General features: G+C 38.7%; 1 protein-coding gene across 15 annotated transcripts in view; it reads left to right on the top strand.

The window, feature by feature from the left end:
- Positions 1 to 25,554, top strand: part of CREM (cAMP responsive element modulator) — a 67,755-nt gene that overhangs the window by 10,090 nt on the left and 32,111 nt on the right. For 8 of the 15 annotated variants that reach the window (XM_070802016.1, XM_070802024.1, XM_070802022.1 and 5 more), the window contains 2 exons: positions 1,822 to 1,921; positions 7,061 to 7,184. The exons of 1 other annotated variant lie outside the window; for it this stretch is intronic. In XM_070802016.1, coding sequence (XP_070658117.1) covers positions 1,878 to 1,921; positions 7,061 to 7,184 — 168 coding nt within the window. In that variant the 5' untranslated portion in view covers positions 1,822 to 1,877. Of the gene's footprint in view, positions 1 to 1,821; positions 1,922 to 7,060; positions 7,185 to 21,061; positions 21,293 to 25,554 lie in introns of those variants that run through there. 6 more of the 15 variants (XM_019972977.2, XM_070802019.1, XM_070802017.1 and 3 more) reach the window with 4 other exon arrangements.

Here is a 25,554-nt window from a genome sequence, read left to right as displayed (position 1 = left end):
TTTTCCAGTGGTCATGTATGGATGTGAGAGTTGGACTGTGAAGAAAGCTGAGCACCGAAGAATTGATGCTTTTGAACTCTTGAGAGTCCCTTGGACTGCAAGGAGATCCAACCAGTCCATTCTAAAGGACATCAGTCCTGGGTGTTCTTTGGAAGGACTGATGCTAAAGCTGAAACTCCAATACTTTGGCCACCTCATGGGAAGAGTTGACTCATTGGAAAAGACTCTGATGCTGGGAGGGATTGGGGGCAGGAGGAGAAGGGGATGACAGAAGATGAGATAGCTGGATGGCATCACCGACTCGATGGACAAGAGTTTGGGTGAACTCCAGGAGTTGGTGATGGACAGGGAGGCCTGGTGTGCTGCAATTCATGGGGTTGCAAAGAGTCGGACATGACTGAGCAACTGAACTGAACTGATGGCTGATTCATGTTGAGGTTTGACAGAAAACGACAGAATTCTGTAAAGCAATTATCCTTCAATTAAAAAATAAATTAAAAAATAAAAGTGCTGAAGTGGGTTGCCATTTCCTTCTCCAGGAGGATCTTCCTGACCCAGGGATTGAACCTTGGTTTTCTGTATTGCCGGCAATCTCCTGCACTGCAGGTGGATTTTTTACCAACTGAGCCACCAGGGAAGCCTGGTTGGGGTCAGGGCGGAGGCGGGCGCGGGGGGTTTGATTTAAATGCCCTACCTTTTCTCATCCCTATTGTAGATTGGGGGCAGGTGGCAACAACAATCATCGTCCTAGTGCCCCTAGTGAGGGGTAGCACACCTGACTGCCAACTCAGTTTCCAAATTGGGTGAGACGGTGTAACATCATTATAAAGGGGCCATTATGAGGGAGCCCTGAAGATAGGCTGTTTGTGGCAGAGCACCCATTGCTGGCATAGACGCCCGGAAGAAACTTTGGAATGCCAGTGTTTGTCCTTTCAAATCTAAAATAAATTGAGAGCTCACTGCTCTCCTTTGGTCTTTTTCTTTGTCGATTTTATTTTATTCAGCATGTCGAGGGCTTCCCTGGTGGCACAGTGGTAGAGAATCCACCTGCCAGTGCAGGAGACACAAAAGATGCAGGTTCGATCCGTGAGTGAGGAAGATCCCCTGGAGGAGGAAATGGCAACCTACTCTAGTATTTTTGCCTGGAGCATTCCATGGACAGAGGAGCCTGGCAGGCTACAGTCCATGGGGTTGCAAAAAGTCAGACACATAACTGAGCACACACAGCCCAGCAGCAGCAGCATGTCAAATGTACATTTTAAAGAAATATTAGTTAAAAAAATAAATGGAGTTTAATTTCTACAGTGTCTAAGACAGCTTTTTAAAATAGATTGAAGGCTGTCAGAGGAGATTTTAAAGGAAAAATTACTATTCTTTTTGGAGTTAAAATTGTTTTTAACAAAACCCAGTTTTGAAATTAAGGTATATGAAAAACAGTTGACAAATTTGTTTCAGTGAAATGAAATTTGAGAAAACAATAATTCAGTTTATTAAATGTTTATTATCATTGTAAAATAGAGCTGATAGAAGCACGTTGCAGTGTGTATTAAATGTTTCAATCAGCACTGCTCTGTTCAATAGAAAATCATCTGGTAAATAGCATACAATTTAATTTTTCTGAAAATTTTTTTCTCTCCAAAGATAAGAAAATTGGGTAGGAATAAGTTTGAAAAAAAAAAACAATCATTTTCAGCTTTCTATGCTTTTTTTTTTTTTTTAGTTTTATGAAACTAGGGTATTTTGCTGTAGTTGTGAGAGATTTTAATTTTTTTTAAATAAAATCTTATGATCCCCCAATTCAACATTATAATTTGACTGCAGGATAAATAAAGAAGAAAACAAGAAGGAGCAAAGCATTGATTATAAATGTCTTAATAATGAGCAAATGTGGCAGGAAAAAATATATGAAGACAAATCTAAGGTAGGTGGATATGTTATTTTTCTGTTCTTTTGAAAGTTCTACTCAGCTTAAAGTTAAAATGGATAAATTAATGGTGTGTGTATATATGTATATGTGTTTGTATATGTATATGGGTGTGTGTGTATATATGTATGTATATATATGTATACATTTTAAAATAAAACTGTAATAGTATGTACCCAAATTGCTCAGCTGTTCAATTAGGGAGTTTGTCTTCTCCCATGAGTTGTGCTAGGCAACGTAGGAGTTGAGTGGTCTTTCATGGTCAGCTTGTTCTAAGTGCTGGCCTTTTCAGTTAGAAAGGAGATGATATATATGAAAGTGGAGAAGAGTTTTCATTTTCAACACCTGTACCTAAAGTTATAAAACAGCACATCTCTACCAATGTTTTCTGGAAATCCAAATATTATTTTTCAGATTCTCTTTTAGTGATTTTCAGAGACATTCTGGTTCATCAGTGGGGTCTAGCAGCAAAAAGAAAATGAATTTTTCATGACAGTTTCAATAGAACTATTTAAAAAGAGATAATAAAAACAACTTTAATCATTTTTCCTTTTGTTGCTGGATTCTGTTTTTTAAGCAGGTGAAAAACTTTTGCATGGATAAATATAGTTGCTCCACTGTATAATTTGTCTTTGCAAATTGGATACAACTAAGATTTTCAAAGTTATTAATTGTACACTTTAATTATAACTAGGAAACTACTTTTGTTTTTCATGTAGATATTTTTGGCTTGTATGTCTTTTCTTTGTTTCTTTTTTTTTTCATCCTTTCTTTTAAGAATATCTTCTTGGGTACCTAGGATAGAATTTTTCAAAACTTCTTTTCCTTTTTCTTCTCATTTTTCCTTCTTTTTAAATATCTTGTGTGTGCTTGGTACATAGGTGTGCCAAGATAACTTTGGTCATTAATTATCTCAATATTTCTATAATTGTAAAAACATAATTTTTACAAATATACTGCTTTGTATTCATTTCTTCAAAGTGTGTTATATAAAACATATATAAACTGTACTGTACTGTTTGCTGTAGTTTAGTATTTTTGGGAGTTTTTGAAATATGACATAGATGTTCTATTAAAAACCTAGAAAATAACAGAGTAATCCACAAATACAATGCTACCCCCACTAAAGGCAGTTCACCCTAGAAGACTTTGAAAATTGTGCAACTGGGTGGATCCTGTTCTTTTAAAACAATGATTATGTTAACATTTATTAAAATGAGTCCCAATTTTTCAAAACATGTTGGGATAACATTTACTTTTCTACTGGAGAAGAGAATGGTTTGCTAATAAATAAAGATTTCAGAAGAAATATTTAACTTTCATAAGCATGTTGCTACTACCATTAATCATTTATAAGTTTAAATATGCCTGTGTTAGCAAATCCTTATCTGTTCTTTAGAATCGTAGAACCAAATGTTTGCCAGTATTTTGCTTACTTGTAGATTATAATGCTTAATGGACTTTTAACTTTTTGTTTTTATCATTTTGTATGTGTTTATTTTTAAATATTCTGTAATTTCTATTTCCTAATTGGTCTTTTTCTCATTTGTATTTAAGATTGAAATATTATATAATTAATTAATATACAGATTATTAATACTAGTACAACTGTGTTTAAAATTTGGTATAGAAAGTGAGATTTGGGGGAAAATATTGTATGATTCACCTCTTTAATTTTTGCTGTAAAGTAGGTAAGTGAACAGTGCAAGATTTAAATGGGTCTATCTCTTACACTTGGTAAACAAATTCCTTTGGAACTAGCTGAGACTGATTTACAGATATTAGTGTTGATATGTGTCATTTCCATCTGAGGTCTGGGCCCTTTATTTCCTGCTGGGTTAGTGTCTGAAAATGCCCAGTACAGTGCCTGATCCACGTTGAGCACTCCAATGTTAGTTGAATCTTCTGCCCCGAGTCTTGGTCTGGGGTTGGCTTTTAGTGGGTTTAGGAGGTTGTACTGGAGAGGAGTTGGATATAGATCAGCAGAATGAACTTATTTGAAGATGACAGGCTGTGTAAATTGGTAGTACTGACCTGCTCTTCTGTAGATTTTTACTTTCAAATAAATTGATTTAGTAACAAACTTGGACTGAATGACATGTACCGGGCCCTGTACAAGGCACTCCAGGAGAATAACATGGGATAAAATTAGAGTCTGTACATCCCATCTGAGTGAAGACTGTGACAGCATACTGAGAAGCACACCGTTTTTGTAAGACGTGTCTAGACGGGAATACTGCTCAGGGTACCAGCTGTGGGAGGAACCCTGGAGTCACAAACACCGGACCTCCTGTTCACCCCCATCATGCAGTCTTCTGTGAGCCCTGGAGAAAGACACCAAACCTCTCTGAACCATCTTCTTATTATCTTAGTAACACCTAACAGTCCTATAGTCTTCTGGAATAGTTGGTTAATTAATTCCCTCACTTAATGATTATGGTAGATTCTATTCTAGGCACTGGGAATACATTGAAATCTAAGATGTTGTGTCTGTTCCTCACACTATTGCTAGAACTTTGTGGACAGATGAATATGCTAGACAAGTGCTGAAATGGAGGGATTGCACAAGATGCTTTGGGAACTCAGGACAGAATCATTCTGCCCAAGGCTATCAGAATAGACTTTTTAAAGATGGTGTCCTTGATCCAGACTTTGAAGAATGAGTAGAAATGTGCCCTTTGGACAAAGAAAGACTGAAGGGCATCCGAGGAAGAGAGAAGTACAGGTATAGAAAATTAGAATTGGGGAACTAAGATGTGTATTTGACCAAAGACATGGCTTGTAAGGAGGCTGGATTGCAGAATGTGGGAAGGAATGGAGTGACTGGAGATTAGGCTGTGAAGATAAAGTGAGCTCATGTTGTGAGAGAGATTGAATGGCGGTTTGGTGTGGTCATTGAGAATATGCTTTGGGAAAAGACCTTGGTTCAAAACTTGGCTTTGCCACTCAATCCCTTTGTTGAAAATCAGATTCTAAACCTCTTTATGTCTCCTTTCCCTCACCTCTATAAGAAGAACTAACTATATTGCCCTTTAGAAGTTGTTAAGGATGAAAACTAGCAGGCTCCTGCATGCCTCACCAGATTGTCTGCTCCAGTCAGCTACTCTGTCTTCCAAACATGCTCTGTATTTTCCTTCCTCTCTTGGTTGTCCTGATCTTTTCTACCCTCTCCTTCAGCATACAACTCATATGGCCCCATCCTCAGGCCTATTTCAGTTTTCCTGTGTTTCCCCTAGCATTTCATACATAGCACCCTTCCCACAATTTGTGTTCATTACGGGTCTAACCAATAGCATTTACCAATAAGCTAAGTTGTTCTCAAATTTTAATAGCTATCAGAATCTCTTAGCTATAAAAATTAGACCCCTTAGAAAGTTTGAATCAGTAGGTTTAGGGTCGAGCCTGGGAATCTGCTTTTTTTTCCTTTACAAGTGTGTGTGTCAATTCTAAGACAGGTTGTCCGAGGACTCTTGGAGAAACTAAGGCCCAAGTGGAGAACAGTGTCCTTGAGAGCAAGGATTGTGACTTTTGTATTCTCAGGGTCTGTCATGTAGATGGTGCTAAAGGAATGTTTCTGAAAGGGGGAAGGCCTTTCAGAGGATAATGTTTTGAGTGGAAACTCAAGTTCTTGACAAAACCTAGAGAGCTTTTAATAAAGGTATAAGTAGCATAAGACAACATTTCTCACACTCTTTCCAAACCATTTCTGCTAGGACTCGCTTTGTGGGAAAAGGGTTTGGAATGGTTCTTTTGGAAAATGCTATTGACTGGATCTGCATCATCCTTCCCAAGTCAAACTGGAATAGTCAAGCTTCAGAGAAAGTTCTGCGGCCAAGAAACCCTTTTAATCCCAGATATTTTAAACTTTGACCAAGCGTTTTTCCTCTTACACTCTTTGCCCAGATAATACCTTTTCATATCCTGCAGAATCAAATGTTCTAGGTATTCTCCTTGGAAACTGCTTACAAGCAAAAGTGGAACCTCAGGAATTGGCAGTTTTTGCAGGGGGATGGCCTCTGCTTACCTAGAATTAGAAAGTCCATGCTGGGAAATGGTAAGAGATAAAAGAATTGGAGAACGTTGAGGGAAAGACGTCTTTTCATAGTAGACTCTAGATTTTCATAATTGCCCTAAACTGTCACGGTCAGTTCTAAGTATTCAACTGTCTGAATGGAGAGAAGTAATTCGAGGTGTAGTGCAGGCTACAGCAGACAGCTTTGAGAACAGAAGGCTTGGATTCAGGTGACGCCTCTTGAAATGCAGAAGAATTCAATCTGGAAAAAACGTCTGGACATTTCAATTTAAAGTTCTAAGTTGCCTGCAGACTTTCGGGATATATATATTTAGGCCACTGAGGTGAAAAAAGCACACTATATTATTAACGATCGAAAAGATACACAATTGCAGGGAGTAGTTCCTATAAGTTTTTAAAATTTTTTGTTGTTGATTTTGTTTGCATTTTATATGTTCTCGTAGTAGGCTAACATTATAATGTGGCTTACCTTCTGTCTAGGAAGAGCCTATATAGAAATCATTAACTTAAGTTGAAATTATAAGATAAAAATTTACAAGTTTTTCCTGGAAAAGTTAGATTCTCCACTTTAAGTGAAGGAGGAGCTGCAGGACAAGTGGTCCACTCAGTGATTCAATTTGACAGGTTTTTTTAAATCAGAAACTATTTAGTGCTGACAAAGCCAGACACATCTTTATATCCTAACACATTTAATGTAGGTAATGTGGAAATTCTTTCATACTAAATCATAGTATAAAGCAGGTTTATTAGGCCATGAGAGTCGTAGGATATTTAAACTTCATGTAAAATACAAAACCTAACTTTATCACTAATTTATGATAGAGAGCTTAAAATAATTATCAAGGAGACTTTATTGTAAGATTTAAAAATTTTCAAATAAACTAATTCCCATGGGACATTGCTCCCTTGGTATAGTGTTCATATCCAGTGAGCAGAGAAGGTGCCTTTACATTTGGATAGTTAGAGCTTTGCCACTGAATCTATTTCTTGAAAAACAAGGTAGAATAATTGGATGATAGAAATGAATATCAACCAGAAAGCCAGGTGAAAACAGGTATTTCAGATAGGGCCTTAATTCTTCTTCCTTTTTATTGTCTTTTCAGACAAATGACCATGGAAACAATTGACTCTCAGCAGGATGGAAGTTTACCAGATTCTGTGGCAGAGAGCGAATCTGCTCACATGCAGACGCAGACTGGTCAAAATTCAATCCCCACTTTAGCTCAGGTAAACTCAACGTAGGCATCAGGCAGGCACCCATGAAAGTCAGCCTGTGTGGAAGTGAGAATTACACGCAGTATGAGAATTACACGCAGATTCTGTTTTCTTGCCATTGATCATAAGTTTCCCCTGTTGCCTGGGTATCAGCCATTCTTACTGATTTGCCTTCAAAGAGAAGATATGTGTTTGAATTACTTTTGTAACAGACACTATGTAAAGGAGAAACAAAACCCCCTGCATCGTGTGTAGTCCTCAGATTACTATTTGGTACGGTTGGTAATTCCAGATTGATGTAGTTTTATATTCTCAGCTCTAAAGATGACAGAAATCTTGCCATTTGCCCAGTATATACTTGGTTTAATCTTTACTTAGGCCTTAAACTTTGAATTGGTTTCGTTTAGAGAGTACCAATATCAGTTAGCTGTTTTTCAGCTCTTAAACCTCATTTCTGAAATATCTATAAAAATATATAGTAAAAACAGATATATTTGTTTAGCTCATCAACCACTTACTGAGCCCCTTCCATATCTGGGTGGTGTTTTGGATGCATGAGGCTGTGGATTTCCTGGACTTGCCATCTCACGGTTTAGTGGGGAGGGGTGTTTAAGGGATAAGTCTCGCCACGTAAGAAGTGCTGTAAGATGTTACATAGAAATGACAGAGCTGTGCAGAGGGGAAGCAGCCTGGTGACCAGGAGCACTCTGTTGTTCAGTCGCTCAGTCGTGTTCGACTCTTTGTGACACCATGGACTGCAACACACCAGGCTTCCCTGTCCTTCACCATCTCCCAGAGCTTGTTCAGACTCATGTCCATTGAGTCGGTGATGCCATCCAACCATCTCATCTTCTGTTGTCCCCTTCTCCTCCTGCCTTCTATCTTTCCCAGCATCAAGGTCTTTTCCAGTGAATCAGTTCTTCGCTATCAAGGGCCAAAGTATTGGAGCTTCGGCTTGAGCATCAGTCCTTCCAGTGAATATTCAGGGTTGATTTCCTGAATATTCGGAGTGCTCTGTAGAGGGTTTTATTATGAAGGGTGAGTAGAGGTCACTGGGTATATAAGGAGAGAGAATCCTATTCTCTAGGCCAGGGAAAAGTATACAGAAGGCAGAGGATGGGGGCAGGAACTGCTGATGTTGAGGACAAGTGGCGCTGTGTCTGGGCTGGGAAGTGGAGCTGGTCAGGGTTAAGTGGAGGGTGGTATGCATCTGAGAGAGTGGACCATCCCATGTTCTAAGTGTTAACCAAAGCAGGATACCTGTGGCCAGGTGGTGTTGGGTGGGACATGAGCAAGCCGGGAGTGGGTGGCATCACAGTGACGTGAGTTTGAGCAGTAGAGAGACTTTGCAGTATCTGGAAGAGAGACTAGGAAGGACTGATGGCTGCCTGGAAAGCCCTCGGCAGTGCCAGGCAATTCCTGGGTTGTCTCCAGCCAGCCTGGTTCCTGCATGGTCTGGACTTTTCCAAAACGCCCTGCACTCAGCCTGCCCTTCTTTCCTCTTTCAGGCTCTCAACACCCACTTGCTCCCTGGGGTTTCCTCCTAACAAGTGCTCTGTGGAGCTGCATCTCCCTGGCAACACCCTTCTTTGTTACCCTGGAAAACAGGCATGCAGACCATGCTATTTTCAAGAAAGCAGCCTTTTTCTCATTAAAAAAAAAAAGGTTCATTGTAGAAAATTGGCAAAATGTGTATTATTAAATGAAGAAGAAAATTAAAGCCACCTGTAGTCTTTACATGCAGAAATTTAATTGTTGTTAGTTAGCATCTTGATGTTTATCCTATTGTCTTTTTGTCTGCAAAAAGAATATTAATAGAGTATACATATATCTTTTGATTAATCTGGGGTCTTCTAGAGTTTTCTTTTAAGGTTTTTAAAATCACATTTATTTCTTAAAAGTTAACTTGTGCATAATAGGAAACCAAAACAAAAACCAAAGTCATCCAGAATCATAAGCACTTTACCATCTGATGCATCCTTTTAGGTCTCATTTGTGTATTTACACAACCAAGCGTCCATTTTTATGTAATTAAGGTCATACAGTTATGTATCATGCTTTTTCACACATCACAAATATTTACCATTTCAAAGTCTCAAGTGTGTTGTTAGTCACCTAGTCATGTCTGACTATGCGACCCCATGGACTGTAGCCTGCCAGGCTCTTCTGTCTATGGGATTCTCTGGGCGAGAACACTGGAGTGGGTTGCCATTTCCTTCTCCAGGGGATCTTCCCAATCTAGGGATTGAATCTGGGTCTCCTGCATTGCAGGCAGATTCTTTACTGTTTGAGCTACCAGGGAAGTCCAGTCCTGCCTTCCTTGGTGACAAAATTTCAGAAAAGACAAAAATGGCAACTAGAGTTTTTATAACTGTGATTCCAGATCTGTAGTTCACCTTTTGCTGAAATGCTAGTTGAGAGCAACTCTTCCTCCTGCGCCTGCTTCTCTCCCTGTAGGTACTGCTTCCCTGTCCTCTACATGTGCCTTTTCCTCCAGTCTTCAGCCTGGGTGACACCCAGCTCTGTGAGCCTTGGTCAAAAGTTGCTGAAGAGGTCAAGTAATGTAGAGTCTGAAAAATAACCTCGGATTAATGAGGGTTTTGAAATCTCATAGGAGTCCAGTTAACAGAAACCAGGCTTTTGTAGGTTACAGAATAATTAAGAGAGAAAGTAGAAATTGGAAGTATAGATTCTTCAAGAAATTTTCCTGTGAAAGAGAAAGATGGGTCTGGGAGACAAAGGAGTGTGAGCTGGGGTAAGTTTGATGTGTTAAATAGGAGTGTGGGGAAGTTTGAAGAGTTAAATAGAACAGAAGGGCTCAGAGATAGAGACTTGTGAGAAGACGGAACCACAGAGCAAGGAAAAGGCTGTGGTTTACATTCATAATGTTTACTTCCTTAAAAATCTCAAGTACATCAAATGTTGATAGTCATTACATCTGGCTAGCAAGTTCATAGACCTGCTATCTTATTCTGTTTTCCATATATTTAAAATACTTGATCAAAAAATATATCACCGTGTTTATCTTTCACATACTAGGAATGTTAAGAGATTAAGAAGAAATCTGTATGCTGATTCATTGATTCTTTTGATTAAATAAGAGTTGTCCTCCATGGATGTGAGGCCATAATCTTTTATGGATCATGATGTTTTGTAGAATTAGGACACAGTTCTTAAGAGTCAAAATTTTCTAAACATTATTATCAATTTAGATTCTTGTGATGCCTGAAGCAGTTCATTTGAGTATTCATTATTATGCAATATTATATGATAGAAGGATTAGGAAATCAAGCTGAAATCTTCATTCATTAAGCCTATAATGTATGCTAAATGTGACTGACTCTTCTGAATAATTCCTGATATTTTGTACATTCTTGCCACTTATTTTAAACTAGAGGATTGTGAATTCCAAGACGTTTTAGACTTAAATTCAGTCTTGTATAAAATGGAATTTATGACACATACTTTCCTTTTCACATGGTCTATTTATCATTAAATAGTGTGAGAACAAAAGATATAACCCAAAGTTTCAGTGGGTCTGATCCTTTGCCTCTGGTCATTCGATAGTAGTTCTGCCTATCCAGGGCTTCTGCTAATCAAGTTAACGCTGCAAATCATCCCATTTATAAAGATGTGAAAACTTGAGCTTGCTCTTGGCCCTCACACCTCTGCTCTGCTGACTGATGGAGGGAGGCTGGAGTTCTCATTTGCAGTTTTTCTGTTTTATAACTTCCCAGGTATCAGTGGAGCCTGCCCCCTCTGTCTGTATCCAAAAGCAAATAGAGGTCATGTGGTAACAGTACCCAAGGGCTAGCGGCTGGCATGGAAGATCGTTGAGGTTTGAGTACTGTGATTTGTGTGTTTTCTTGCTTTGAATTACTTTTTATGTTGATTTTTTTTTTTAATTGAAGCTGGAGTCTTGTCTAAGTGTATATGTTGATACATATATAAGACTAGAGTCTACTCTCCTCTCCCCCTGGAAAAACTGTTGGTGATAAATTAAGAGAGTCTATTTTATATCACCAAGCCAGGAGAAAACCCTTTCCCAAAGCCAAAATAGTGACAAGCAAAATTACTGTATATACAGGTAGTCTTAAAAGTTAAACATACAGCCTTTGGAAGTAATATAATCCTTAAATGGGTAATGGGAACTTATCATTTCTTTTGTGATGAAAGATTTTAGACATATGTAAGAGTAGAATAAGACTTTGACATTTATAGAAACCTAAAATTAAGATTTTGTAGCACTTGCTACAAAATTTATATTAAAAAAATTTTTCTTTTTCCCTTTTTGTGGAAGAATTTTAAGCAGCTCTACAGATCTCAGACATCACGTCATCTCATTCCTCCTTTCTTCTGGGTATGCAACACTTATACATATTGTCTAAAATAACCACATGTCATGATCATACCTAATAAAATTGAGCATAATTCCTTGGCATAATATGCTCACCATACTCATGTTTTCCCATTTATCTCACAATGTGTAATATGCTCTGAAAGCAGCAGTGATGGCCCCCTGCCCTTTCTTTATCCCATGTCTCTTGGGAATTGATAATGCTGCCACGAAGCTCTTGGCTGAGTGAGGGAACCCGGATGGAGCCCTGGGAGAGGGTGTGCTGTCTGGGGTTTCATGCCTTACAGCTCCTGGTGCAGCCCAAGGCCTGACTCGGAAGGCTCAATAACTCTGCTGTGTAAATGACCAATTCTCAAAGTTTCAGCAAAGATTAGGAAGGAAAGATGCAAGGAGCAGAACCACAGGGATCATAGAGCTGGAAGGAAACTCGAGAGCATCAAGGTCAGCATAGTGCCTTGAGAGACTTAGTTCTAATATAAAATTCCACCTTTCTGACACCCTCTGTAGTTTTGGAGCAAGAGGACTCTGTGGAGCAGAGGAAGCCACTAGGGAGTGTTCAGGGATTGCAGTCTGCTCATTCCTTCCTTATCTTGTCTGCTGTAGATGCCAACGGCGTGCTAAAGAAGCGCCTTAGAGAAAAGCAGGCCTGGCTTGCAGTGAGGGATTGGAGTAGGAACGATTGATTTAACAAGGGATAGGTTTCAGTGTATGACTTACATGTTTGCTTTTTCAAACTGGTGGAAAATTGGGATGGCATTTCTCATTGTTTTGCCAGCTGTGCCTAAAGTCTATCTCCTCTGTCCTAAGTAGGACCAGGAATAATATGAATAGCTGTCAGAAAACAAAACAAGCAATGTTTGTTATTGCTAATTGGCCAGCAACATCATATTTGTATATGATGATTTGCATCATGTTAGGTTGATTTGTTATATTTATTATTGGCTGAGTACATCTAGCTCAAGCTCAGTGTTTAATTGAATCTTATTTTTTAAACCTCAGTATGATGAAATTAAAAGATGCTTACTCCTTGGAAGAAAAGTTATGACCAACCTATATAGCATATTGAAAAGCAGAGACATTACTTTGCCAACAAAGGTCCGTCTAGTCAAGGCTATGGTTTTTCCAGTGATCATGTATGGATGTGAGAGTTGGACTGTGAAGAAAGCTGAGTGCCGAAGAATTGATGCTTTTGAACTGTGGTGTTGGAGAAGACTCTTGAGAGTCCCTTGGACTTGCAAGGAGATCCAACCAGTGCATTCTGAAGGAGATCAGCCCTAGGATTTCTTTGGAAGGAATGATGCTAAAGCTGAAACTCCAGTACTTTGGCCACCTCATGCGAAGAGTTGACTCATTGGAAAAGACTCTGATGCTGGGAGGGATTGGGGGCAGGAGGAGAAGGGGACAACAGAGGATGAGATAGCTGGATGGCATCACCGACTCGATGGACGTGAGTCTGGGTGAACTCCAGGAGTTGGTAATGGACAGGGAGGCCTGGCGTGCTGCAATTCATGGGGTCGCAGAGTCGGACACGACTGAGCGACTGAACTGAACTGAAGCTGATTCCGTGACTTGAGAGGCTCTTACTGGAGGAAATATTCCTCTTAAGATTGTAAAATAAAAAGTTTCATTTTATTGTTGACTTTCTTTCTATTGCTCTTTAATTTTATGTATTCTTTCTCCTGGTTATTTTTAAGTGCCATAATTTAATTTTTTTGATCATAATACTTGTATTCATTTAGCTCTAAAAATTAACATAAATTAGGAGGAGAAAATAGTACACTGATTTTTTTTTTCAGTAAATGCTAAATCTTCATTGTTTCTTAACTAATTCAAGAAAATATACTACTTTGACATGTAACTCATTCTTGAAGGTAATTTAGGGTTTAAGGGACATAAGTAAAAATAATTTGTGAACTATTAATATTAGTGACCATTTTGTTTGATTTGAATAATTTTTTATATAATCTGTACTCATATTTTGATAACTTTGTATATAATAGCTAGTTGTATTGTTGTTCAGTCTCTAAGTCAGGTCTGACTCTTTGCAACCCCAGGGACTGAGGCATGCCAGGCTTCCCTGTCCTCCAGTATCTCCCAGAGTTTGCTCAAATTCTTGTCCATTGAGTTGGTGATGCCATCCAACCATCTCATCCTCTGTCGCCCCCTTCTTTCCTAATAATAATAGCTAGTATATTTTGCTAGTATATTTCTTTCAGTTAAGTTCAGTTGCTCAGTTCATGTCTGACTCTTTGCAACCCCATGAACTGCAGCACACCAGGCTTCCTTGTCCATCACCAACTCCTGGAGTCCAACCAAACTCATGTCAACTGAGTCGGTGATGCCAACCAACCATCTCATCCTCTGTTGTCCCCTTCTCTTCCTGCCCTCAATCTTTCCCAGCATCAGGGTCTTTTCAAATGAGTCAGCTCTTTGCATCAGGTGGCCAAAGTATTGGACTTTCAGCTTCAACATCATTCCTTCCAATGAACAGTCAGGACTGATCTCCTTTAGGATGGACTGGTTGGAGCTCCTTGCAGTCCAAGGGACTCTCAAGAGTCTTCTCCAACACCACAGTTCAAAAGCATCAGTTCTTTGGCACTCAGCTTTCTTTATAGTCCAACTCTCACATCCATACATGACCACTGGAAAAAACATAGCCTTGACTAGATGGACCTTTGTCAACAAAGTAATGTCTCTGCTTTTTTAATATGCTGTCTAGGTTGGTCATAACTTTCCTTCCAAGGAGTAAATGTCTTTTAATTTCATGGCTGCAATCATCATCTGCAGTGATTTTGGAGCCCCAAAAAATAAAGTCTGCCACTGTTTCCATTGTTTCCCCATCTATTTGCCATGAACTGATGGGACAGTATGCCATGATCTTAGTTTTCTGAATGTTGAGCTTTAAGCCAACTTTTTCACTTTCCTATTTCACTTTCATCAAGAGGCTCTTTAGTTCTTCTTCACCTTCTGCTTCTTTAAAGGTTAATTTTTGGCTTTAAAACGCACTCTGTATTTTCATCCCAGTGTATTACATGTGATAATACTTTGCTTTGAATGAAAATTGATGTTTCAGGAACTTCCCTGGTGCCCCAGTGATTAAGAATCCACTTTCTAGTTTAGGGGACGCAGATTTGATCCCTGGTCAGGGAACTAAGATCCCACAGACTGAGGAGCAACTTAGCTCATGTGCCACACAACTAAGACCTGATGCAGCCAAATAAGTATTTTTTAAAAAATAGGAAAATTGATGTTTCAAAGATAATTTCAGCAGGTATAAAGCAAAGTCAAATTTCAGAATAAGATTTTGTTTTTTCACTTCTTATAATCAGGAAAAAAATACAAATCTGTTTTAGTGTTTAAGAGATTGTTAGAGATATTCTGTCATTGGTAATGATTTTAGGTACTTTTTGATGCTCAAGTCTTAGTTTTAGTAGCAGGTAGTTTGTCACTAACAGTAATGGAAAAATAACTGAGTATAAACAGTTACTTTTTTTACGCTTTCTCTGATTTTTCCTAGTTAACGAGTAGGTTGTGGGGAGGGAATACAGGAGGTGCTGTTGATAAAGGGCTATAGATTCCGATTTGAAGGATAAAAATGTTCTGGAGATCTTTTACAAAAGTATGAATATGACGAACAGTACACTTAAAAGTGGTTAAGATGATTAATTTTATATTATGTATTTTTTTACCACAATAAAAGAACAGCAAAAACAAAAATAGACTAGACACTGAAATTTTTTAATATTAGAAATGTTAATTTTTATAGTTTCTTCCTTAAGTAAGATTCAGTTTGTTTACTTTGCCTCACTTCAATTTTTGCTGCTACAACCTCTGTAAGCCCCAAACTATTAAAGGAATTACACTGGGAAGCACAGAGGCTTTGGGAAATTTTCACTCATTGATTAATTGTGATGACAGCATCTTAGTAATGATCTTCAGAATTGTGAGCTTTCTGAGCCTTCCCCCACCCCCAGAGGTACGACGTGTGGTTCTCCAAAAAGGCGTAGGAGAGAAAAGCCTGCTTGTGAGGTCAAAAATATGGGGTTGGCCAAAAAAGTTTGTTCAGGTTTTACGGCAAAACCCAATGCTAAGTAAAGACAATATCAGGTGAAAATAGTGCAAGCAGAAATAGTTCAGGAAAAGCACTTGCCTTTAAGTAGGTAAGTTCTATACAGCAGTAGACCTCTTTTTAAATACCTTTTGAAAACTAATGGTAATTTATTTGATATCAGATATGTTAATATACCATGATAGGTACTGCCAGTATAAGTTGGCCTCCCAGTTCCTCAGAACTTTCTAGTTTTACCTTTTCTAGGGGCTTGTTTCCTGCGTTGTACTTGGTATAAGGAAAAATAGCCCTAACTTACACCAATATTCAGTTTGAATTAAGTGTTTTACACATAGCTCAGTTCTCACAACAACTCTGTAGAAAGGTACTGTTTTCATTATCTTTTGCAGTTGAGGAAAATTTGGTACAGAGAGGCTGAGTAACTTGTCACAAGTCACATAGCTAGTAAAAGGCAGAGCCCAGGAAACCTGGCTTTAGATAGCATTAAATATTTCTATTACTTCTGTGATAATACATAGGTACTCAGTGTTGAACCAGATTATTTCAGAGGACATTACCTGGGAACATGCATGATCAGCAAAGAGTAATCATAATTGTATGCTACATATAGTTACTATGGGGCTTCCCTGGTGGCTTAGCTGGTAAAGAACCTGCCTACAATTCAGGAGACCCTGGTTTGATTCCTGGGTTGGGAAGTTCCACTGGAGAAGGGATAGGTTACCCACTCCAGTATTTTGGGGCTTCCCTGGTGGCTCAGATGGTAAAGAATCTGCCTCCTGTGCAGGAAACCCAAGTTCAGTCTCTGAGTCAAGAAGATCCCCTGGAGAAGGGAATGGCTACCCACTCCAGTATTCTTTCCTGGAGAATTCTATTGACAGAAGAGCCTAGCAGGCTACAGTCCATGGGGTCGAAGAGTTGGACAACAGAATGAGCAACTAACACTTTTCACTTTCAAGATAGTTTCATGTTTATGTCCCAGTTCAGCTTCTGATCTTGGGTAAATGAAGAGCGTAGAAGATTTAAACTTTATCCATTTTGATGTATTAGTAACTGGTCCATATAAATCCTGGCACCAATAACCAATCTAACTATTAAGCAGTAACTCTGGGGTCAGGAGCACGAGAGCGCCCACAGCTTTAGAATTATGTTTTATAAAATGATGAGGAAGTCAGTCTCATTGCCTTTGGTAAAATCAACAGATTGATTATCTTCTTGGCAATGAGCCAGCTAATTATCATCTACAGCAAATGTGGGGCAATTCGTTATTGCTATTTTTGTATATGGTTAAAGAAAAGACATAAAATCCTCAGTCTTAAGTTCAAGTTTATAGTTCAGTAGTGTTTGCTGTAATGTACTCGCATTGTTGTGACACAGATCTCCAGATCTTTTTCATCTTGCAGATCTAACACTGTGTACCTATTAAACAACAACTCCTTTTTACACCCCCCCCCAACCTCCTGTAACTACCATTCTATGTTTGGTTTCTATGAATTTGCTTACTTTTGGATACCTCATATAAGAGGAATCATCAACATTTGTCTTTTCAGTTCAGTTCACTCAGTCGTCTGACTCTTTGCAACCTTGTGGACTGCAGCACGCCAGGCCTCCCTGTCTATCACCAACTCCCGGAGTTCAACCAAACTCATGTTCATTGAGTTGGTGATGCCATCCAACCATCTCATCCTCTGTCATTCCCTTCTCCCCCTGCCCTCAATCTTTCCCAGCATCAGGGTATTTTCAAATAAGTCAGCTCTTCATATCAGGTGGCCAAAGTAATGGAGTTTCAGCTTCAGCATCAGTCCTTCCAGTGAATATTCAGGACTGATCTCCTTTAGGATGGACTGGTTGGATCTCCTTGCAATCCAAGGGACTCTCAAGAGTCTTTTCCAACACCACAGTTCAAAAGCATCAATTCTTTAGCACTCAGCTTTCTTGATAGTCCAACTCTCACATCCATACATGACTACTCGAAAAACCATAGCTTTGACTAGACAGATCTTTGCTGGTAAAGTAATGTCTCTGCTTTTTAATATGCTGTCTAGGTTGGTCATAACTTTCCTTCCAAGGAGTAAGCATCTTTTAATTTCATGGCTGCAGTCATCATCTGCAGTGATTCTGGAGCCCCCCCAAAAATAAAGTCTGTCACTGCTTCCACTGTTTCCCCATCTATTTGCCATGAAGTGGTGGGACTGGATGCCACAATCTTAGTTTTCTGAATGTTGAGATTTACGCCAACTTTTTCACTCTCCTCTTTCACTTCTTCTTCACTTTCTGCCGTAAGGGTTGTGTCATCTGCACATCTGAGGTTATTGACATTTCTCCTGGCAATCTTGATTCCATCTTGTGCTTCCTCCAGCCCAGCATTTCTCATGATGTACTCTGCATATAAGTTAAATAAGCAGGGTGACAATATACAGCCTTGATGTACTCCTTCCCCTATTTGGAACCGGTGTATTGTTCCATGTCCAGTTCTAACTGTTGCTTCCTGACCTGCATACAGATTTCTCAAGAGGAAGGTCAGATAGTCTGGTATTCCCATCTCTTTAAGAATTTTCCAGAGTTTGTTGTGGTCCACACAGTCGGACACTTTGGCATAGTCAATAAAGCAGAAATAGATGTTTTTCTGGAACTCTCTTGCTTTTTCGATGATCCAACGGATGTTGGCAATTTGATCTCTGGTTCCTCTGCCTTTTCTAAATCCAGCTTGAACGTCTGGAACAGTTCGTGATTCACATTCTGTTGAAGCCTGGCTTGGAGAATTTTGAGCATTACTTTACTAGCATGCGAGATGAGTGCAATTGTGAGGTAGTTTGAGCATTCTTTGGCATTGCCTTTCTTTGGGATTGGAATGAAAACGGACCTTTTCCAGTCCTGTGGCCACTGCTGAGTTTTCCAAATTTGCTGGCATATTGAGTGCAGCACTTTCATAGCATCATCTTTTAGGATTTGAAATAGCTCAACTGGAATTCCATCACCTTTACTAGCTTTGTTCATAGTGATGCTTCCTAAGGCCCACTTGACTTCACATTCCAGGATGTCTGGCTCTAGGTTGGTGATCACACCATCGTGATTATCTGGATCATGAAGATCTTTTTTGTATAGTTCTTCTATGTATTCTTGCCACCTCTTAGTATCTTCTGCTTCTGTTAGATCCATACCATTTCTGTCCTTTATCGAGCCCATCTTTGCATGAAATGTTCCCTTGGTATCTCTAATTTTCTTGACGAGATCTCTAGACTTTCCCATTCTATTGTTTTCCTCTATTTCTTTGCACTGATCACTGAGGAAGGCTTTCTTATCTCCTTGCTGTTCTTCGGAACTCTGCCTTCAAATGGGCCTGTCTTTCCTTTTCTCCTTACCTTTCACTTCTCTTCTTGCACAGCTGTTTCTAAGGCCTCCTCAGACAACCATTTTGACTTTTTGCATTTCTTTTCCTTGTCTTTTTGTGATTGGCTTATTACACTTCACATAATGTCCTGAAGGTTTATCTGTATTGTATGTGATAGGAATTCCTTCCTCTCTGTATGTACACACCACATTTTGTTTATTATTACTGTTTTTTAAAGTTGTTTTTGTTAAGTCAGTAATCTTTAGGGCTTATATACCAAATGATTGGTAGAAAAATTAATGTAGAATAGTTCAAGTGAATTGAAGTTTCCTTCATAGGCGTTCCTATGAGTTGAGACTGTGGTGGTGGTTTGGTTGCTAAGTTGTTTCCAATTCTTGCACCCTCATGGACTATAGCCTGCCAGGCTCCTCTGTCCATGGAATTCTCCAGGCAAGAATACTGGAGTGGATTGCCATTTCCTTCTCCAAGGGATCTTCCTGATCCAGGAATCGAACCCAGGTCTCCTGCCTTTCAGGCAGATTCTTTACCCACTGAGCTATGAGAGAAGATCCCAATAAGTTGATACTGGTCAGAAATAAAGGTAAGTGGTTTTAGGCATTCATTCTGTAGCTTCAGGCTTTTGGCATGTACATTTCTTCCTCAGTATTAAAATGAATCTAATCTATATCATTGTTAAGAGTAGTTTTAGTATCCACTGTTTGCCCATATAAGCCATCTGTTGGGTAAATGTCATTTTGGGCTCAGGATCTCATAGCAACCTACTTCACCACGTGCATTTATTACTTTATAATGGAGTTGGCTAGAAAATTATGATCAGTTTTAGTTTCAGTCTTATTGAAATCAATATATAAGATTGATTTTTAAAAGTCTAGAGCTAAAAGAATTTTGACTTCCCTAAAGATCATGTTCATAGTCAGTCTTTATATAAGTAAAACACATATCATATTAGAATATAAAATGATGCTCCAAGTACTGTTAATAGGAAATGATAAGGATCAGCTAGAGAAAAAAGTCCACTAGAGCGTTGTTTTTCAAAGCATAAAGAAACCCTAATTTTGTCATCACCAGTCGCCACAGTGATCACCACTGCTTATTGGAAGTATTATCAGAATAGACTATATAATTAAGAATGACTTGATTCTGATATTTGCTTTGCTTTCAAAAGGGGAATTTTTTAAAAGAGACATATTTGTCCATTTCGAATTACTTCCTTTTTAAATTCAGATTATAAATTTTAGATAGTTTTTGTTTATTCCCTATACACAGAAAGGATTCAAAGATCATGTTGTAGTTCTCCTTATAATTTTAACATAGATATAAAAATATCAGTCTCATGTGTCCAACTCTGTTATCAGTGCTTTCAGTTGATATTTACAAGGTAAAATTTAACTCCATTGATTTTTGCAATTTGTTAGTCACATTGTTTTAAAAAACCAGAACCTCAATATGGGAAAGAAAAACAGTAAAGACACTACAGTGATACCAATTCTGTATTTTTCATGTTGTGTTTGTCTTTAATGTGATTAAAAACAACTTTTAAAAACATTTTTTTTTATTTATTTATTTGGCTGCACCAGGTCTTAGTAGTGGCATGTGAGATTTAGTTCCCTGACCAGAGATCAAACCTGAGCCCCCTACATTGGGAGCATGGAGTCTTAGCCACTGCACCACCAGGGGAGTCCCTAAGTACAACTTTTTAAAAAGTGAAGTGAAATAGTTTATGTCTATTTTAAAGTATTTATAATATTATTTGCCTGTTTTCAGCCTTATTCTTTAAACACTTCTTTTTTCGCTGTAGAATCAACAGACTCTTTTTGAGAATCTTGTCTTAATACACAGAAATCAAGATATTTTTCCAGCTTCTCCCATAGGGTGTTACTGGGTTTTCATTGGAGTCCTTGGAATTAAAATAGATAATGTATAGATTTGATTTTTCAGGCAGCAGAATTGATAGTGAAGTCTGCTAGACCATGCATTCACCTCTTCTCATCCTTTATTAACTGTCTGGAATGTGGGCTCAGTGACTGTGTGACACGTTCAGCTGCACTGTGACCTCATAAACCCCATCATAAGGGAACCTAGCTACGCATTGGTGCCAGTCCACTAGGTGCTAATCAAATGCTGTGTGACAACATTGTGAGGTTTTACCAGTTATAAGTGTCATTATTAGATTTTTTTTTAATTGCAAAGCCAAGTTAGGCTGTCAACTGCATCATCTTCATTTATTTCATCACGTTAATTCCTGTCTCTAGTGGGGTTTTTGGTGGATGTGGTGGCCTCAGCATAATCTATGTTTCAGGCATCCTATAGAAGAGGATTATTCTTCAGGGGATCTGGAAAAAAAGGTAAACTGTCTGGCATGAGTTCATTTTTACACTTTTTAGAGCCTCATAAATAGAGGTGTAAAATTATAAAATATAAAACACACCCATTTTATGTGTTTGTTTTTTGGGCAGTTGCCTGCTTGATTGATGGAATGTGATGAGTGTATTGATAGATCCTCCCTTGGTCTTCTTTCCTACTTTTCTTTTAGACTTTTTTTTTTGCACAGAAGTTCCCTCCTCTGAGAAGCTTCCCACAGAAGGTATACCTTAACGTAGCTTCCTTCCATCCTCCCTCTACCTCATTAGCTGTTGTTGATTAGTCTCTTAGTTGTGTCCAATTCCCCATGGACTGTAGCCCACCAGTTTCCTCTGTCTGTGGGATTTTCCCAGGCAAGAATACCCGAGTAGGTTGCCATTTCCTTCTCCCGGGGATCTTCCTGACCCAGGAATCAAACTCATGTCTCCTGCATTGGCAGGTGGATTCTTTATCCCTGAGACACCAGGGAAGCCCACCTCACTAGTTCCCCTTCTTTATTTTTCTTTTAAGAATTTGGTACCTCTCCCAAATTATGTTTTAGTCTCTTCATCTGTTTTCTATCTCCTGATTTAGGAGAGCAGACTTTTCTTGTTTACTGCCTTATCTCTGCTGTCTAGACTGGTCCACAAGGCAGGCTTCCAACATTTGTTGAGGGAACAAAAGAATGAGTTAATTTTTAAGTATGACTTGTTTCTGTGAGATTGACTTATTAAAAATTCTTGGAATGAATATATGATGTTTATAAGAAAAATGGGGCTTCCCAGGTGCCTCAATGGGCAAAGACTCCACCTGCAATGCAGGAGACACAGGAGACTTGGGTTCGAACCCTGGTTTGGGAAGATCCCCTGGAGGAGGAAATGGCAACCGACTCCAGTATTCTTGCCTGGAGAATTCCGTGGATAGAGGAGTCTGGTGGATTACAGTCCATGAGGTCACAAAGAGTTGGATACAACTGAGCACATGCACACATGACCTCCTTCACTGCCCACAGTTTGGACATTGAGTTTTCACTGCAGATACAGATTCATGTAACTCATCTCCAGAATTCTGGGAATTCAGTTTTGTTCTAGTAGGTATAGCTCTGTTTTCTATAGCAGAGTTTCTTCTCACTAAGCCATTTTGATGGAGCATTGTTTAATAATGTAAAGTCCTGAAAATTACACTTGAAAAACATTTAGAGTGACTCTAAGCATGATTTATACTTATCAAAACCCCCATGAATCTTTCTTGAGTTGTTCTCCAGAATATCTAATTTTTCTCCAGCAGGTCATTTCCATGAAAGTGTGTGTAGCACTAACTGCATCTCAAGCCACAGGTCTCATCTGTAGGAATACTGGTGATGCTCTTGGGTATAATGTACCTTCTGTTTTGCTCAGTCTCTGACATATGAATGTTCTATCAAAATTACTGTGGGTGGTGATTTTGACCATCCTGCTGTGGTGGAGCTAAAATTGCAGCCTGTTTCAGCACTCTGCGCTTTGAGCTGTGAGCAGGGCCCAGAGGCTGCATGAGGACAGAGCAGCAGTTTTCAAAGTGTGATTCAGGGAACCCTGGAGGAGACTCCAAGGACCCAGTATTTTCCAAATAACTACTACATGATGTTACACAATCATGCCTGGAGGTTTTGGAGGACAAACCTATTTTCATAATAATACTAAGATGTATTTTTTTTTCCCTCTGGATTGGCATTTGCCCTGATGGCACAAAAACAGTGGGGGTTTAAAAGTGTTGGTGCCTCATCCCAGTCACGTAAGTGGTGCCAAACTTTGTTAGTGGTCATTACAGTCTTCACTGCATTCACTTGCAGTTTTTTAAAAAAAGTCTGTTCCACTTAAGATGGTCCCTGATGAAGCAGTAAACATTACCAATTATATTAAATCTTGACCCTCAAGTACATGTTGTTTTAATATTCTGTGTTCTGGAAGTGGAACATTCATTGAAAGCATTTCTGCCACTTACTGAAGAGCAGTGGTGATTTTGAGAAAAAACACAAGTTATTGTCTGAGGGACAAGATGAACTAGCTGCATGCACACACACACACACACCCGCCCCTGCCACAGGATATAATTTTTCTTAAAGCAGTGGCAAGTAACTAAATTATATCTATGTCTGTTCAAACTTGAGTATTTGAAAACTTTTCTCAAAAGCAAATGAAGTAAGCTTGTCACATCAAGGAAAACAGTTAACAGTGTTTATTGCTGATGATAAAATTCAGGCTTTTAGCAGAAGTTTCAAATTGTGGAAATTCTTCATCTGCCATTTTGAGCTTGATAACATGCCAATATTTTATAGTTTTCTGATGATGTTGATCTTGATTTTAATGAATGTAGTTTTCTGATAGAGTATCATGAAATTTATCAGCATTTGGGAGATCTACTTAATTCAATAACTCAGTATTTTCCAAGTAGCTACTACATGACATTACAAAATCATGCCTGGCTAAAGAACCATCTGAAGTATAAGACAGAGCAATAGATTTTTTTTTTTTTTTTAGCATTTATTTATTCGGCTGCATCAGGTCTTAGTTGTAGCACGCAGGATCTTTAGTTGCAGTGTGTGGGGTCCAGTTCCCTGACCAGGGATTGAACCTGGATTCCCTGCACTGGGAGTGCGTTGTGTTAGCCATTGGACCCCCAGGGAAGTCCCAGATCAATCGATTTTAACGTAACTAAGTTTTCAGATTCCACATGGCCACTAACCTTTGAGAAAAACAACCACTAGCTGAGTTTTGGGGTAGTATCCAGAAGAATACCCACATTTTTATGAAAAAGCTATTGATACACTCCACCTTTTCTAATCATATATCTGTATAAGGCATATTCATATACCAATTAAAATAACTTATTACAATAGATTCAGTGCAGAAATAGGTATGAAAATCCAGCTTGTTTTAAGTTAAACCAGACATTAAAAGAATTTGTAAAAATGTAAAACATTGACATTCTTGTCACTAATTATTATGTCTTTGAAAACAGTCTTCAGAAAATGCTATTTATGTTAGCATATGATAGAATTATTGTTTTTAAATTAATTACTAAGTATTTTTAAAATTTTCTGTTTTAATTTCTATTTAGTAAATATCAATATTATATATATAAAAACATATAACAGCTTATATATATAAGAGCTGAGAGGCTTGTCATAGCCAGTCGCACACATCTTTTTCCAGCTTTGTCTTCAGTGTCACCCATTGGCAACTTAAAATCTGCATAGTAGGAGTATTTTCATTACAGAAATCTGCAAAAGTTACCCATAGCATTTTCCCTTCCCAGGAGCTGGCTGTACATTTACAGGATCCTGCTGGATATAACATAAACAAAACTGAGGTCATCAGTCATTTTCAGTAAAGGTGTCCTGAGACTAAAAAGTCTGAGCCTTAGTCATTTGGCAGAGGAATACCTTTTTGGGGGGGAGGGCAACTGGTTCACAAAGAGAAGGATCCCTTTATATAGTTCATGCAGGGAACATTTGTAGAATAAATCTAGTGGCTTTTAAACTTCTGGATGTTAAATCTGAGGGCTCCATTATGGGATGCCCTTTTTCTTTCCCCTGAAATCTAAAGTTGGCAATAACACTCCAAGGGCAGATGGGCTGAATTTGCCCATGGGGCTCCATATCGGTGGTCTCTGCCCCGGTTTCTCACTTTTCTGTCCAGCTGTTATGCAGACCATAATGAGGCCCGGCTCAAGGGGCAGCTTCTACACAACACCTCCGCTTGTTCAGACTCCTGCTGATCTGTCTGTTTTGTACTCCTGTGGTTTTCATGACCTGGACAATGGAGCAATTAGTCCTCTACTGTGTGTGTGCTGTTGTTTCTGAGGTGTTGGTTTTACCAATTCTGCTTTCCACCCCGGTGCACCTAGTTCAGTGCTCTCCATGTAGGTTCTCTTGCATGGATAGAAGACTTTACTTCTAGGTTGCCAAAGAAGTTTGCCTTCCAAGGGAATGATGTAAACACATCTGATTATTTGTTATAAACCTGGTTCTTAGTAATTCTTAAAAAGTATTTGTGTAAGTTGGTTGGAAATGATTGGTTTTCCTTCAATTGAGGGCCCACAGAGGCTTTCTTCAAAATTTTTTTTAGATTCTGTGGTCTGCCACCGCTCATGATAGAAACTAGCAGGTTCTTTCACGTCCAAAGTCTCTGTCTGTTCCAAGGAAGTCATAATCAATAGTGAAACTTAGTAAAGTGAGGCAGAGTTTGTAAGATTATGCTGGCTCTTAGGACTGAGTTGTTTACCAATT

Source organism: Bos indicus, chromosome 13, assembly GCF_029378745.1.
Source record: "Bos indicus isolate NIAB-ARS_2022 breed Sahiwal x Tharparkar chromosome 13, NIAB-ARS_B.indTharparkar_mat_pri_1.0, whole genome shotgun sequence".
Taxonomy (NCBI): domain Eukaryota; kingdom Metazoa; phylum Chordata; class Mammalia; order Artiodactyla; family Bovidae; genus Bos; species Bos indicus.
The sequence above is the reverse complement of the archived record's forward strand: the minus strand, read 5'-3'. Positions and strand labels throughout refer to the sequence as shown.